This window comes from Aquarana catesbeiana, linkage group LG10, assembly GCF_042186555.1.
Source record: "Aquarana catesbeiana isolate 2022-GZ linkage group LG10, ASM4218655v1, whole genome shotgun sequence".
NCBI lineage: Eukaryota > Metazoa > Chordata > Amphibia > Anura > Ranidae > Aquarana > Aquarana catesbeiana.
The window spans coordinates 14,578,002-14,594,618 of record NC_133333.1 but is presented as its reverse complement, the minus strand read 5'-3'; the positions used below and the strand labels follow the sequence as shown (position 1 = coordinate 14,594,618).

At 40.4% G+C, this 16,617-nt stretch overlaps 1 protein-coding gene and 1 long non-coding RNA gene across 2 annotated transcripts in view; one reads left to right on the top strand and one right to left on the bottom strand.

Moving 5' to 3' along the window:
- Window positions 1-6,144: 6,144 nt before the first annotated feature.
- The window catches only part of LOC141110366 (uncharacterized), a 419,573-nt gene continuing 409,100 nt past the window's right edge, over window positions 6,145-16,617 (bottom strand). The window contains exon 8 of the long non-coding RNA XR_012236281.1: window positions 6,145-7,244. This is a non-coding gene — a long non-coding RNA (uncharacterized lncRNA). The remainder of the gene's footprint in view (window positions 7,245-16,617) is intronic.
- The window catches only part of LOC141110365 (uncharacterized), a 50,261-nt gene continuing 40,498 nt past the window's right edge, over window positions 6,855-16,617 (top strand). The window contains exons 1-2 of the mRNA XM_073601674.1: window positions 6,855-6,936; window positions 13,628-13,675. Coding sequence (XP_073457775.1) covers window positions 13,644-13,675 — 32 coding nt within the window. The 5' untranslated portion in view covers window positions 6,855-6,936; window positions 13,628-13,643. The remainder of the gene's footprint in view (window positions 6,937-13,627; window positions 13,676-16,617) is intronic.

Genomic DNA, 16,617 nt, shown 5'->3' with positions numbered 1-16,617 from the left:
TCGGCACAGGAAGGGCTCAGCTCTGCCCCCTCCCTCTTGTCAATCATCTGGGACACATTACATTCCCAGATGACTGAGCGGCCAAGCATGGTGCGCGGCGCCACAGCCAGGCGCCCACAGTTGCAATGCCGGCGCCGCCAAACGGAAGGGGAGATGAGCAGGGCTTCTAACCCCCGCATCGCTGGACAGTGGGACGATTATTAAAAGTCAGCAGCTGCAGTATTTGTAGCTGCTGACTTTTAATTTTTTTTTTTAAATGGGAACACCACTTTAATTACTTAAAAATCATACAATGTGAATTTCTGGATTTTTGTTTTAGATTCTGTCTCTCAGTACCTATGATAAAAATTACAGACCTCTACATGCTTTGTAAGTAGGAAAACCTGTAAAATTGGCAGTGTATGAAATGCTTGTTCTCCCCACTGGGTTGCGGTAAGCGGGGTTCTAAAGGAGGCTCAAGGTTTTTTTTTACCTTTGTTCATTCTATGTGTACAGCAGCTCCCCCAGCCCTCCCCCCCTCCTTTTATACTTACCTGAGCCCGATCCAGGGACTCTCCTTCATTGGCTAAGACAGCACTGGGAGCTATTGGCTACAGTACCTACAGTGTCTCCACAGCTTCAGGAAGCTGGGGCGATCGGCCCCTCTGCCCAGCAGCAGACCGAGCCCCGGAATGTTAAAAACCACTCAGCTGAAGCGCTGAGAGCCGGACAGAGAGTCAATGACCTCTGCCCCACACCTGCTGAGGTCAGCTATTCCTTACAGCCAAGAATGGAGATCATTCAGACAGACTATGTAAGTTCACTTTGCCCGACTAACGCATGTCATCGGGAGCAGTAATCTCTGTTGTAGTGAGGCCATCCCCCCTACAGTTAGAACACATCCAGGGAACACACTTAACCCCTTGATCGCCCCCTAGTGTTCAACCCCTTCCCTGCCATGCCATTTATACAGTAATCAGAGGCTATTTGTAGCTCTGATCGCTGTATACATGTCAATGGTCCCAAAATAGTGTCAAAATTGTCTGATGTGTCCGCCATAATGTCGCAGTCCCGAAAAAAATCACAGATCGCCGCCATTACTAGTAAAAAAATTAATTAATATTAAAAATGACATAAATCTATCCCCTATTTTGTAGACGCTATAACTTTTGCGCAAACTAATCGATATACACTTATTGCGATTTTTTTTTACCAAAAATATGTAGAAGGATACATATCAGCCTAAACTGAGGAAGAAATTCGTTATTTTATATATTTTTTGGGGATATTTATTATACCAAAAAGTAAAAAATATTGTTTTTTTTTTCAAAATTGTCGCTCTTTTTTTTTGTTTATAGCCGCAGAGGTGATCACATACCACCAAAAGAAAGCTCTATTTGTGGGGAAAAAAGGACGTCAATTTTGTTTATGTACAGCATCGCACGACCGCGCAATTGTCAGCTAAAACGACGCAGTGCCGAATCGCAAAAAATGTTCTGGTCACAAAGGGGGTAAATCCTTCCAGGGCTGATGTGGTTAATATACAGGAAACCCACTGATCGATGCAACTATCTCCGCTGTTCAAGCTTCCAACTCCCTAACATGCCAAACAAGCCATCAACCATAGGTACGTTAAAAATACAGCGCTCGCCGTTGTAAATTGTGATTATCAGTGAAAACACAAAAAAAAAACGTCCAAAGTTTATATATACAAATCTTAAAAGTGCTCTCTGTGCCTCAAAAAAGTGCTTCAAGAAACATTCTCTTCCGTGTGTCACACTCCCCTCTTGTATCCCCACTCACCAGAAGGAATGGACCCACAGTTTTTCAGTCTGGGGGTCAGACAGGCATAAATCTGGTGTAGGGCATACCAGGTCTCACAGGCTTCCTGTTCAGATCTCCATAACTGCTCTTACACAACTGTAGTATCCACCATGCTCAAATGGAAAGAAAGGGCACTAATAGTGAAGTACTATAAACCGTTTGCAATCAGCGCAATAAAACAATACACTTACAGAATTGCGGTAAAAATGGACATGTGATAAAACAAGGTTCTTCCGGGTTCGCCGCGGTGACCTGGTATGCCCACACCAGATTTATGCCTGTCTGACCCCCAGACTGAAAAGCTGTGGGTCCATTCCTTCTGGTGAGTGGGGATACAAGTTTCTTGTTTCTTGAAGCACTGTGAGTCCATTCCTTCTGGTGAGTGGGGATACAAGTTTCTTGTTTCTTGTTTCTTGAAGCACTTTTTTTGGACAGTTTGGAGCACAGAGAGCACTTTTAAGACTTTTATATATAAACTTTGATCGTTTGTTTCTTGTATTTTCACTGATAATCACAATATACAACTGCAAGCGCTGTATTTTTCATGTATCCATTTCAGTTGTAGCACTTTGTGTACAGCAGCTGCAGGGTTTGAATTTATTTGGTTCGCTTTTTGGTTGTACACATAGCGCGAGTATTAATTATATTTTTAAAGCCATCAACCACAGCCAGCGCACTGTATACCACCGCATCTGCTCTGACTAGGACAGAAATATTGTAAATCAGCCTTTTTCAACCAGGGTTCACCAGGCAAAATGGCTAAAAATTGCTTAAAAATTGGATTCAAACCATCGGAACAAATAACAGACTTGGGGGGGCACACCCTAAAAATGCGTTTACATTCAAGATGGTGCTGCTATAAGAACGCAAATAGAAAAAAAAAAGTTTATACAATACAAAAATGACATTTAAATTCTGCAAGGTTTTTTAAAAACACCTGAACATATTCAAAAAAATATGGGGATTTGGTCACACTATATGGTCATATAGCGCTAAACCCACTTACTGCGTCAAAGTACCCCATTATTAGTGGGTCCTACACTAATAATAGAATGAAAGATCCTGCATCTCAGCCATGGGAGACAAACTCCTCTATATGGGAGAACTGAAAGGATTCCTCCCATAACACTGAAACAATTGAAACAATCGTACCTGCTAATTCCAGGTCTTTCTGAAGCTCTCCACAAGTGGTCCTTGGCTCTTGGACAACTCTTCTGATAATTTTTTCACTCCTCTGTCAGAAATCCTGCGAGGAGCACCTGGCCGTGGCCAGTTTATGGTGAAATGATGTTCTTTCCACTTCCGGATTATGGCCCCAACAGTGCTCACTAGAACATTCAAAAGTTTGGAAATCCTTCTGTAACCAATGGCATCAGTATGTTTTGCAACAATAAGGTTGCAAAGGTCTTGAGGGAGCTCTTTGCTTTTACCCAGCATGAGATGTTTCTTGCGTGACACCTCAGTATTGAGACGCCTTTTTCTAGGCCATCAGGTGAGACTGAACCAGCTGATATTAATTTGCACTGGCAAGGGGTAGGATTGCTTTCTAATTACTGATAGATTTCAGCTGGTGTCTTGGCTTTCCAATGCCTTTTTACACCTCCCTTTCGTCATGTGTTTAATACTTTTTTCCCCGTGTCATTCCATTTTATTACACAGAACTTAATTTCTGAATTTATTTGTTTTGCTGTCTTTGTATGCATGGGTTGTTACCAACATGTGGAGAAAATTTCATGTCAATATCACCTTTAGAAATATATTTACCTAGAAAAACGGTGACGTGTTCAAAGCTTATTTTACCCGCTGGATATAAATATATTTATTATTTTTATTTTTTATTATATGATTGAAAAAAGACAGAACATTTTGGAAAAAAAAAATATTTTCTACTTTCTGTTATAAAACAGGTCCAATAAAATCAAATTTCTACATAGGTTTAAGCCAAAATACATTCACCAACCACTTTATTAGGTACACCTGTTCAATTGCTTGGGTAACACCAATTGCTAATCAGCCAATCACATGACAGCAACTCGATGCATTTAGGCATCTAGACGTGATGAGGATGACTTGACTCGTGGAAGTTCAAACCGAGCATCAGAATGGGGAAGAAAGGGGATTGAAGTGACTTTGAACGTGGCATGGTTGTTGGTGGCAGACGGGCTGGTCTGAGTATTTCTGGGATTTTCACACACAACCATCTCTCTGGGTTTACAGAGAATGGTGGGAAAAAGAGAAAATATCCAGTGAGCGGCTGCTGTGTGGTGGAAAATGCCTTGTTGATGTCAGAGGTAAGAGGAGAATGGGCAGACTGGTTCCAGATAATAGAAAGGCAACAATAACTCAAATAACCTCTCGTTACATCCAAGGTATGCAGAATACCATCTCTGAATGCACAACACATCAAGCCTTGAAGCAGATGGGCTACAGCAGCAGAAACCACGCCGGGTGCCACTCCTGTCAGCTCAGAACAGGAAACTGAGGCTACAATTCGCACAGGATCACCAAAATTGGACAATAGAAGATTGGGAAAACGTTGCCTGGTCTGTTGAGGCTGCGACATTCAGATGGTGGGGTCAGAATTTGGCGCATTGGATCCATCCTGCCTTCTATCACCGGTTCAGGCTGGTGGTGGGGGTGTAATGGTGTGGGGGATATTTTCTTGGCACACTTTGGGCCCCTTAGTACCAATTGAGCATTGTTTAAACCCCACGGCCTCACTGAGTATTGTTGCTGAGCCCGCGCTTGACCCACGTGGCGAGCAGGCCTGTTTCGCCCGACTCCGGCAGCCTCCGTAACGAGGAACTGCTTGATGGAGCTTGCCAGAGTGCTCTTTTTCAGGTGAGGTTTATCCCATCTCTTTCCCATGCTTGCCATTAAGCTCGGAATGAAAGAGGATAGCGCTTAGATCCGAGAACATAGGCGCCGGAGCCCTCTCGAGATGCGTCCTCACACTCTCATGTCCTTGCCTTCTTCTGGTGGTATAATAGTATATATATACATATATATATATATATATATATATATATATATATATATATACCATTACGCCCACGCAAACTTAGCCAGTACTAGAAGAATGCAAGGAAGAGGCATGGTCCAGCTTGGGGATGTTCCTGCAGTCCTCCTGAGAGCCAGGAGCACCTAAAACTGCTGGGGATGAGGTAGGGGGAAGAGATTTGTCTTGATAATGTGTGTGTCATTCAAGACAGTTGGCAGCTATGGGTGATTAGGGTGTGCCCAGGCACACCTGGCACACCCTGTGCGCTAGGGTTGCCACCTGTCCGGGATTCACCTGGACAGTCCGGGGTTTTGAATCATGAGTTCGGGTTTCAATCCACCTGAAAACCGGACACAATATTCAGACAGGAATGTGGCTCAGAGCAGGGCCCGATAGGAGGGTGAGGGGGCACTATGTGCGCCACATTACTATTCTCTTTGGGGCGTCCAAAGGTGTCCTAGGTCTGTTACAATTCTATAGTGTATGCTAAAAAAAGAAATTTGGTGTGCGCCACTAAAGTGGCTTGAAGTAAAAGTGGCAACCCTACTATGATAATACTTTACATTGCCACTGTACTAATGACACTGGTTGGGAAGGGGTTAACTATGTGCTGCTTTTACTAACAGATCTGGCTGTTTTTGCTCCCTGCTTTGCAGAGAGAAGAAACAGACAGATCGCCGATCTTTGTACATTTGCACGTTTTCTCTCACTTTTTGCAGAATTTTATGCTCAAATTAAAAAAAAAAACAAAAAAAAACCCAGAAAATTAGTAATAATTTATGAATAAATATATGTAAAATAAATAAATACACAAATAACTAAAAACTCTCATAAATAAATAGTAAACAATATAAATGAACAATATGTAATGATAAATAAATAAATAATTTAACTCCTAACCTTAAAAAAAATATATAAAATAAATAATTATATTATCAGAATAATAATTTTATTATTATTATTTTTAGTTAAATTATTATTATTATTATTATTATTATTATTATTATTATTATTATTAATATTATTATTATTAAAGATGATAATAATAATAAGAAAATAATAGATAAAAACACCCAAACATAATAACAAAATAATATACACCCAAACATAATAACAAAATAATAATAATGTAATATTAATATTATAATAATAAATGTATTTTGTGTTAGGGTGTTTAGTTATTTAGTATTATTGCATTATTATTATTATTAACAACAACAACAATAACAATAATAATAATAATAATATTAATAATAATAATTTCATTATTTATTTAGTGTTAGGGTGTCTAGTTATTTATTATTATTTTTTATTTCAATTTTTTAGGGTTAGTGGTTAAGGTTAGGGGTTAATTATTTCTTTATTATTTATTTATTATAAATGTATGATTATTTTTATTTATTTGTGCATTTATTTATTCATTTATTATTATTATATTATTATTATTATTATTAGTAGTAGTAGTAGTAGTAGTAGTAGTAGTAGTAGTAGTAGTAGTAGTAGTAGTAGTAGTAGTAGTAGTAGTAGTAGTAATATTAACACCCTAACAAACAAAAATAAATATTAAATAATTCTAACCCTAACCTAACCTTAACTTTAACCCCTTACCCTAACAAAAAATGAATAATACTAATTTAAAAAAGAAATAAAAGCTAATGTAAAAGCTAAAAAAAACTGACAAATCTAGCAAGATAGGTTTCTCTATTGGTTAATAAAAAAAGTCAAAGCTCAAAAATGCTGTACAAAAACGCGCAAATCGCACATAAAAACATGCCAAAATCATGCATAAAAACATGCAAAATAAAGCCAGAATAAACGCTCAAAGACGCTACACTCAGGTGTAAATGCAGCCTAAATCCTACAAATAATAACATTATATCTTTTTATATTTAATCAGCTAAAGTCTACTGGAAAGTCTTCTATGGTGCAGAGTCGCTGTACTGTATCCTCTGTATCTACTGTATCTGCTGCTGCTTATCCACCTAGTTTTCAGCGTATCATAGAGATTAGGCCGATCACGTGACATGTGACAAACCAGCCAATCACAGGTGTGGTAAGGTAGCTTCTAAGTCCGTCTCAGCTCGAGCTCCCGGTAGTCACAGGGCTTTGGGGAAGAGCAACGGAGAACTTCGGTAAGTTAATAGTTAGTTTTGCTATTGCTGTCACGCCGGGCGTGTGATCGTGTAGAACCATTTCCTCATTGCTGAATGTTTACACATTAAGGGAAGACATTTCCTTACATCTGGGCTTGTGCACTCGAGGCGTCTTCACTTGAAGGATGATTAATGTCTATGTACAGTTCTGACATTGATAAAAAGTAATACTAAGCTCAATGATGCAAAATGTTGCGATTTCAGCAAAATGTATCATTTTTGGTGGTTTTCAAAGGTTTGATCGACTTTAATTGGCTTCTGAGAATCATCCTGGACCTGCTCTTGGGCTGCAAAAAAAGGCACCTAATTATCCTCAGTATTTTAATATTTTTTTTTTTTCACAGAAAAAATGACAGTGAAAAAGCATAAAATATATTTTTTTAACTTCATCCTCATTATTTTATTTTATTTTTTTCATAGAAAAAAAAAATGAAAGCAAAAAAAGACATAAAATAAAAACAGACAGTGAAAAAGGAAACATAAAATATATATATTTTTAAATTGTATCCTCATTATTTTACAGTGCCTTGAAAAAGTATTCGTACCCCTTGAAATTTTCCACATTTTCTCATGTTACATCCAAAAGCGTAAATGTATTTTATTGGGATTTTATGTGATAGACCAACACAAAGTGGCTCATAATTGTTAAGTGGAAGGAAAATGATAAATGGTTTTCTTATTTTTTTACAAATAAATATGTGAAAAGTGTGGATTTGTATTCAGCCCCCTTTACTCTGATACCCCTAACTAAAATCTAATGGAACCAATTGCCTTCAGAAGTCACCTAATTAGTAAATATAGTCCACCTGTGCGTAATTTAATCTCAATATAAACACGTCTGTTCTGAGAAGCCCTCAGAGAACCTTAGTGAACAAACAGCATCATGAAGGCCAAGGAACACAGCAGACAGGTCAGGGATAAAGTTGTGGAGAAGTGTAAAGCAGGGTTAAGTTATAAAAAAATATCCCAAGCTTTGAACATCTGACGGAGCTATGTTCAATCCATCATCCGAAAATGGAAAGAGTATGGCACAACTGCAAACCTACCAAGACATGGCCGTCCACCTAAACTGACCGGCCGGGCAAGGAGAACATTCATCAGAGAAGAGCCAAGAGGTCCATGGTAACTCTGAAGGAGCTGCAGAGATCCACAGCTCAGGTGGGAGAATCTGTCCACAGGACAACTATTAGTCGTGTTCTCCACAAATCTGACCTTTATGGAAGAGTGGCAAGAAGAAAGACATTGGTGAAATAGGGCCTTTAAAAAGTCCTGTTTGTAGTTTGTGAGAAGCCATGTGGAGGACACAGCAAACATGTGGAAGAAGGTGATCTGGTCAGATGAGACCAAAATTTAACTTTTTGGCCTGAAAGCAAAACACTATGTGTGGCAGAAAACTAACACTCCACATCATCCTGAACACACCATCCCCACCGTGAAACATGGTGGTGGCAGCATCATGTTGTGGGGATGCTTTTATTCAGCAGGGACAGGGAAGCTGGTCAGAGTTGATGGGAAGATGGATGGAGCCAAATACAGGGCAATCTTAGAAGAAAACCTGTTAGAGTCTGCAAAAGACTTGAGACTGGGGTGGAGGTTCACCTTCCAGCAGGACAACGACCCGAAACATCCAGCCAGAGCTACAATGGAATGGTTTAGATCAAAGCATATTCATGTGTTAGAATGTCCCAGTCAAAGTCCAGACCTAAATCACATTGAGAATCTGTGGCAAGACTTGAAAATTGCTGTTCACAGACGCTCTCCATCCAATCTGACAGAGCTTGAGATATTTTGCCAAGAAGAATGGTCAAAAATTTCCCTCTCTAGATGTGCAAAGCTGGTAGAGACATCCCCAAAAAGACTTGCAGCTGTACTTGAAAGGGGGTTCTACAAACAAAGTATTGACTCCGGGGGGGGGGGGGGCGCCACACAAATGCCCCCCCCCCCCCACACACACACACACACTTTTCACGTATTTGTAAAACATTTGGAAAACCATTTATCATTTTCCTTCCACTTCTATTATGTGCCACTTTGCGTTGGTCTATAACATAAAATCCCAATAAAATTACAAAATGTGGAAAATTGCAAGGGGTATGAATACTTTTTCAAGGCACTGTACCTTTTTTTCACAGAAAAAAATTAATATTGAAAAAAGACATAAAATAAAATAAAAAAATTCTTCTTAATCCATGTTATTTTATCTTTTTTTCAGAGAAAAAAACAGAGGGGTTGATTTACTAATGGCAAATAGACTGTGCACTTTGGAAAGTGCAGTTGCTCCAGAACTTAGTAAATGAGGTAAAGGTTTCACTTTATAATGAATACCCAATCACATGCAAAGGAAAATTAAAATAAAAACTGTATTTTTGCTTGCACGTGATTGGATGATGGAAGACAGAAGAGCTTCTGCTCATTTACTAAGCTCTGGAGCAACCGTACTTTGCGAAGTGCACAGTCTACTTGACTTTAGTAAACAAGCCCCATAGCGTCCGATTTGTCCGCCGCAATGTCGCAGTCCCGCTATATGTCGCTGATCGCCGCCATTAATGGTAAAAATAAATAAATAAAAATTCCATAAATTTATCTCATAGTTTGTAGACGCTATAACTTTTGCGCAAACCAATCAATATACGCTTATTGGGATTTCTTTTTTTAACCAAAAACATGTAGCAGAATACATATTGGCGTAAATTGATGAAAAAAATTTTGATTTTTTTTTTTACATGTTTTTATTGGATATGTTTTATAGCAGAAAGTAAAAAAATATTGTTTTTTTTTTTTTTAAATTGTTGGTCTTTTTTTTTTTGTTTATAGCGCAAAAAATAAAAACCGCAGAGGTGATCAAATACCACCAAAAGAAAGCTCTATTGGCTTAAATTGATGAAGAAATTTGACATTTTTTTTTCCATTTTTTTGTATTGGATTTGTTTGAGGCCCCATTCACACTAGCGCGTTTTTTGATGCATTTTGCATTTTGCAGAAATGCACGGGAATTTTTTAACATGGGTTCCTATGGAACATGTTCACATCAATGCTTCTTTGTATCTCTGCGTTTTTGGAAAGGGTCGGGGACTTTTTTTCATGCAAAAAGCAGCGTTTTGCATGTAATGGTTTTCAATGGACAAGCATCAAAAACGCAAGTGCACCGTTTTTGCAGCGTTTTTGATGCGTTTTTGGTGCGTTTTTGACGTTTTTTTTTTTTTTTGGGAATTTTTTTTTAAGACTGTAAAAAAAAATGAAAAAAAAAAAAAAAAAAACGCAAATCGCGGCAAAAACGCGGCAAAAACGCGGCTCAAAAACGTGCCAAGCATGAAAAAAAAACCTCCAAAAACGCTCAAAAGCAACATGCATAGGTGTGAATCGAGCCTTATAGTAGAAAGTGAAAAAAACATTGATTTTTTTTCTCAAAAATATCAGTCTTTTTTTTTGTTTATAGCGCAAAAAATAAAAAAAAAACGCAGAGGTGATCAAATACCACCAAAAGAAAGCTTTATTTGTGGGAAAAATAGACATCAATTTTATTTGGGTACAGCTTTGCACAACCGTAACACAGTGTCATATCGCAAAAAAATGGCCTAGTCACAAAGGGGGGATAAATCTTCTGGGGCTGAAGAGGTTACATATAAATTATCAGGAAGTCCACCCCACCCCCTGGTGGCAGGAAGGGGTTAAATAAACTTAAATAAATTACCCTAAATACACACACACAAAAAAAAAAGGTGGTTACTGAGCACACACAGTATATACACACCCATATGTTCAAAAAAAAGTTTTGTCGTTCAGTAAAATAAACTTTTGTCAAGTACAATTCTATCAAAGTGCCCTGGAATGGCCATGCAAGGGTCAATTTTCTGCCGATTTCAACCAATTTCCATCCACGGGGAATCAGGAATATCCTTCAACCAATACACTCTAAAGACATGCTGGGAGGTTAACCACTTCAGCCCCGGAAGAATTTACCCCCTTCCTGACCAGAGCACTTTTTGCGATTTGGCACTGCGTCGCTTTAACTGACAATTGCGCGGTCGTGCGACGTGGCTCCAAAACAAAATTGATGTCCTTTTTTCCCCACAAATAGAGCTTTCTTTTGGTGGTATTTGATCACCTCTGCGGTTTTTATTTTTTGTGCTATAAACAAAAGAAGAGCGACAATTTTGAAAAAAAAAACGCATTATTTTTTTTACATTTTGCCATAATAAATATCCCCCAAAAATATTTAAAAAATTTTTTTTTCCTCAGTTTAGGTCGATATGTATTCTTAAGAAAAATGAGGGGAATAACTGCGCTTCGGTGAAATACATAAACAATAACAATTATAGCCGCGATTCATCTATGTAACACAAACACAGTGAAATTAAATGAGAAAAAAGGGGGGTTGAATCGCGCTAGAACAGATTGGTGATCATACGCATCATCACCAAATCAAATACATATTTTTGGTTAAAAAAAAATCACAATAAGCGTTTATTGATTGGTTTGCGCAAAAGTTATAGTGTTTACATAATAGAAATTTATTTTTTGCCATTTTTTTTAATAATTTTGTTTTTTACTAGTAATGGCGGCGATCAGCGATTTTTATTGTGACTGCGACATTATGGCGGACACATCGGACATTTTTGGGACCATTGTCATTTATACAGCAATCAGTGCTATACAAATGCACGGATTCCTGTGTAAATGACACTGGCAGTGAAGGGGTTAACCACTAGGGGGCGGGGAGGGGTTAAGTGTGTCCTAGGAAGTGTTTCTAACTGTAGGGGGGATGGGCTGTGTGTGACACATCACTGATCACCGCTCCCGATCACAGGGAGCAGAGATCAGTGACAGTGTCACTAGGCAGAACGGGGAGATGCTTGTTTACATCAGCATCTCCCCGTTCTTCCTCTCTGTGAGACGACCGCGGGTATCCCCGCAGACATCGAGTCCGCAGGACCCGTGACCCGACTCACGGAGCTTGCCGCAGGTGCGCACGCGCCCGCAGGCCGCCTCTTAAAGGAAACGTACAGGTACGTTAGTTTGCCTGTACGTGCCATTCTGCCGCAGTACATCTGCGTGAGGCGGTCGGCAAGCGGTTAATTGGCTTCTGTCTAAATTGGCCCTATTATATGAATGTGTGTTAGGGGACCTTAGATTGTGAGCTCCTTGAGGGTAGGGACTAATGTGACTGTACAATGTAAAGTGCTGCGTAAATTGACGCCACTATATACCGTATATACTCGAGTATAAGTCGATCCGAATATAAGCCGAGGCCCCTAATTTACCACAAAAACCTGCAAAAACGTATTGACTCGAGTATAAGACAAGGATGAGAAATGCAGCAGCTACTGTAAGTGGAAAGGAGGGTCAACAATGTCCATCTGCAGCTGCATTCCTCACTGTGTCCTGTGCATACCTCACTGTATCCATTGCATACCTCACTGTGTCCTGTGCATACTTCACTGTGTCCATTGCATACCTCACTGTGTCCTGTGCATACCTCACTGTATCCATTGCATACCTCACTGTGTCCTGTGCATACTTCACTGTGTCCATTGCATACCTCACTGTGTCCTGTGCATACCTCACTGTATCCATTGCATACCTCACTGTGTCCTGTGCATGCCTCCCTGTGTCCATTGCATACCTCCCTGTGTCCTGTGCATACTTCCCTGTGTCCTGTGTATGCCTCCCTGTGTCCTGTGCATGCCTCTCTGTGTCCTGTGCTTACCTCCCTGTGTCCTGTGCATACCTCCCTGTGTCCATTGCATACCTCCCTGTGTCCTGTGCTTACCTCCCTGTGTCCTGTGCATACCTCCCTGTGTCCATTGCATACCTCACTGTGTCCATTGCATACCTCCCTGTGTCCATTGCATACCTCACTGTGTCCATTGCATACCTCACTGTGTCCATTGCATACCTCACTGTGTCTATTGCATACCTCACTGTGTCTATTGCATACCTCACTGTGTCCTGTGCATGCCTCCCTCTGTCCTGTGCATACCTCCCTGTGTCCATTCCATACCTCACTGTGTCTATTGCATACCTTACTGTGTCCTGTGTATACCTCCCTGTGTCCATTGCAGCCTACCTGTGCCAATCTGCATCCTCTCTGTGCCCTGTGCATGCCTCCGTGTGCCAATCTGCAGCCTCTGTGTGCCGCTCTGCATCCACCATTGCATCCACCCATCAGCGTGTTCTAAAAACAGACGGCGGCCATTCCAGTGTTCAAAAGCCGCGCCTCCTCCTCGTCTGTGATAGGCGGAACACTCAATTTCCCAGCAGTCAGTGTTCAGCCTATTACGGACATCCTCTCATCCTCATACCACGGACGAGAATGAGAGGATGTCCGTGATAGGCTGAACACTGACTGCTGGGGAAATTGAGTGGTCCGCCCATCACAGACGAGGAGGAGGCGCGGCCTTTGAACACTGGAATGGCGGCCGTCTGTCTGCATGACACGCTGATCAGGTAGGCAGACGGTGGTGACTCGAGTATAAGCCGAGATGGGGGACCCACAGCCTAAAAAAAAAGGGCTGAAAAACTCGGCTTATACTCGAGTATATACGGTAAGTACCTTAAATAATAATAATAATAGAAAATAAGCTGTAAGATTGTATTTTACTGCACAAAACACACAATGTATAATTTGTGTAATTCACCTGATAACTTCTGTTTTCTCATATTACTTAAGAAGCGATCCAAGTGAGATGAGTCGTAGTCGTCGACGCCCGAGGAGGCGGTAAGTAACGACTCGGATATTTTTGTGCTTTTTATTGCTGCATTCTCTTTTTTTTTTTTTTTTAACAATCAGGAGTGCTTTATTGAAAAGAATAACTTACAGTACAAAAACAAACAAAAATATATAGAAACTTACATTTTCATGCGGATCATATATATATCTACAGGTAATCTCTTTCTCACTTAAGAGCTATCACACAGTGTCCATGAGAATACATATATTCCACTTAGTACATTAAATGAAAATCATACAAATTAAACCTATCAAGCAAGGTAATAAGAAGGAGAATAAGGAGCGGGGGGGGGGAGGACAGAAATCATATCAGGGAAGCACAAGAGAAGGAAGATGCCACACCGGAGACAAGACAAAAAAATCAGTCCATCCATGTCAACTATTATAAGAAATTGAGGGCTACTCTACTAATTGATCCACGGGAGCCAGACTTTGTCAAACTTCCAGGGACAGCCCCGACTAATATATGTCAGCCTATAGAGGGGCAATGTAAGCAAAAAAAGTTCCGCGCTAGAAGCACAAAAGGATAAGCAGCAGTAAACAGTGCGACAACACCAAAAGCAGAAAAAAATATATATATAAACTGCGCTAAACAAAGGTTATGTGTGTTGAGGTGGATAAATATTGTGATCTATCACACAAAACAAAAAAGTAAAAAATTGTCAAAATACACAAATCAAAAATGAATAAAGTCCAAATTTCCCACGTGGTAGGTATTCAGTATAAATGTGAAATGCTGATCCAAATGAGCTATGATTGCTCTTACCAGATCTCCAAAGAAATGTGCGGATGGCAAAAAAACCCTTGCCGGGGCCTCTGGGGTGTTAGACCAATCAGCACCGTCCGTGGTTAGATCAAAATCCCCTCAATGGATACAGGATAAAAGCAAACACAAGAAAAAAAGAAGACTGGCCATAGTGTAGTATATTAAATACTGGACATGGACATACGAACATACCAATCACCCAGGTGTGCACATATAAACAACCAAAAAAACAGGGGGGGAGGGAAGTGAAAAACCCCACCACCGTGGCTGTAGATTGTGCTTACCGACTCACGGTGATACACAGGCTTTTAATAGGATGGGAGCTGACATATAGCTGGCAAGAAGCACCTTGATAAGTCCTCATTACACGAAGTCCACAACGTCAGTATACCACCCAGAATAGAATAATAAACTCTCCATGGTGAAGTACGTTTTAAAAGAAAATTTAATAAACAAAGTATTGCACTTACATAATAAAAGCACTTAATATCGCATCAGTAAATATCGCCGGCCGGCATACAAGCATGGAAGCGAAGCTCGTCCTACTTCCTGGTCTCGTGGTAGCGTCGCTGCGTGCGTACCCAGACGCGTTTCGTCATCAAAAGGACGTTCTCAATGGGGACGTCCCCATTGAGAACGTCCTTTTGATGACGAAACGCGTCTGGGTACGCACGCAGCGACGCTACCACGAGACCAGGAAGTAGGACGAGCTTCGCTTCCATGCTTGTATGCCGGCCGGCGATATTTACTGATGCGATATTAAGTGCTTTTATTATGTAAGTGCAATACTTTGTTTATTAAATTTTCTTTTAAAACGTACTTCACCATGGAGAGTTTATTATTCTATTCTGGGTGGTATACTGACGTTGTGGACTTCGTGTAATGAGGACTTATCAAGGTGCTTCTTGCCAGCTATATGTCAGCTCCCATCCTATTAAAAGCCTGTGTATCACCGTGAGTCGGTAAGCACAATCTACAGCCACGGTGGTGGGGTTTTTCACTTCCCTCCCCCCCTGTTTTTTTGGTTGTTTATATGTGCACACCTGGGTGATTGGTATGTTCGTATGTCCATGTCCAGTATTTAATATACTACACTATGGCCAGTCTTCTTTTTTTCTTGTGTTTGCTTTTATCCTGTATCCATTGAGGGGATTTTGATCTAACCACGGACGGTGCTGATTGGTCTAACACCCCAGAGGCCCCGGCAAGGGTTTTTTTGCCATCCGCACATTTCTTTGGAGATCTGGTAAGAGCAATCATAGCTCATTTGGATCAGCATTTCACATTTATACTGAATACCTACCACGTGGGAAATTTGGACTTTATTCATTTTTGATTTGTGTATTTTGACAATTTTTTACTTTTTTGTTTTGTGTGATAGATCACAATATTTATCCACCTCAACACACATAACCTTTGTTTAGCGCAGTTTATATATATAGAGGGGCAAGGCAGTATTAATTCTATTTTCCCAAGAGGAGAGGGCTGGAGGGCTAGCAGAGGTCCACCTACTGAGGATCTCCTTTTTGGCATAATAGAAGAGGAGCGAAATTAAGATTTTACTATGATGAGATCTGTGTTCATCCTCGTGTATTCCCAATAGGGCCAACTCAGGTGTTTTGGGAACAGATAAATCCATCCGGATATTTAAGTGATCATACACCCCCAGCCAGAACTTTGACAATGCAGGACATTCCCAAAACATATGAAGGTATGTACCAATCTGAGTCCGGCATCTAGGGCAATGTGGATCCCTATCGGGGTATATCTTAGATAGTCTCGCCGGAGTAAAATAGACCCTATGCAAAAATTTTGTTTGTGTCAACTTATCTCCGGCCGAGATCACCAGTTTGGGACCATGCTCCAGACAGGCCTCCCAATCCTCTCTGTCCAAAGTGGGGATATCTAATTTCCAGGCATTCCTCAGCCTGTCCATCTTGGGAGCTTCCTTAGGCAGCAGCGTGTTATACAAGACCGAGAGAGGCTTCTCTAGTTCACTACTGGATAACAAGTCCTCCAAAGAATCTAACTGGAGGAGTGGCGGGACAGGGAACTGTGCCCTAGCCGCGTGGCGTAGCTGAGCATAGCGGAAAAACATCCATCCCGGAAGCCCATATGTCCTAGACATAAGAGCAAAGGACAACAGTACACCATTAGGCATAAT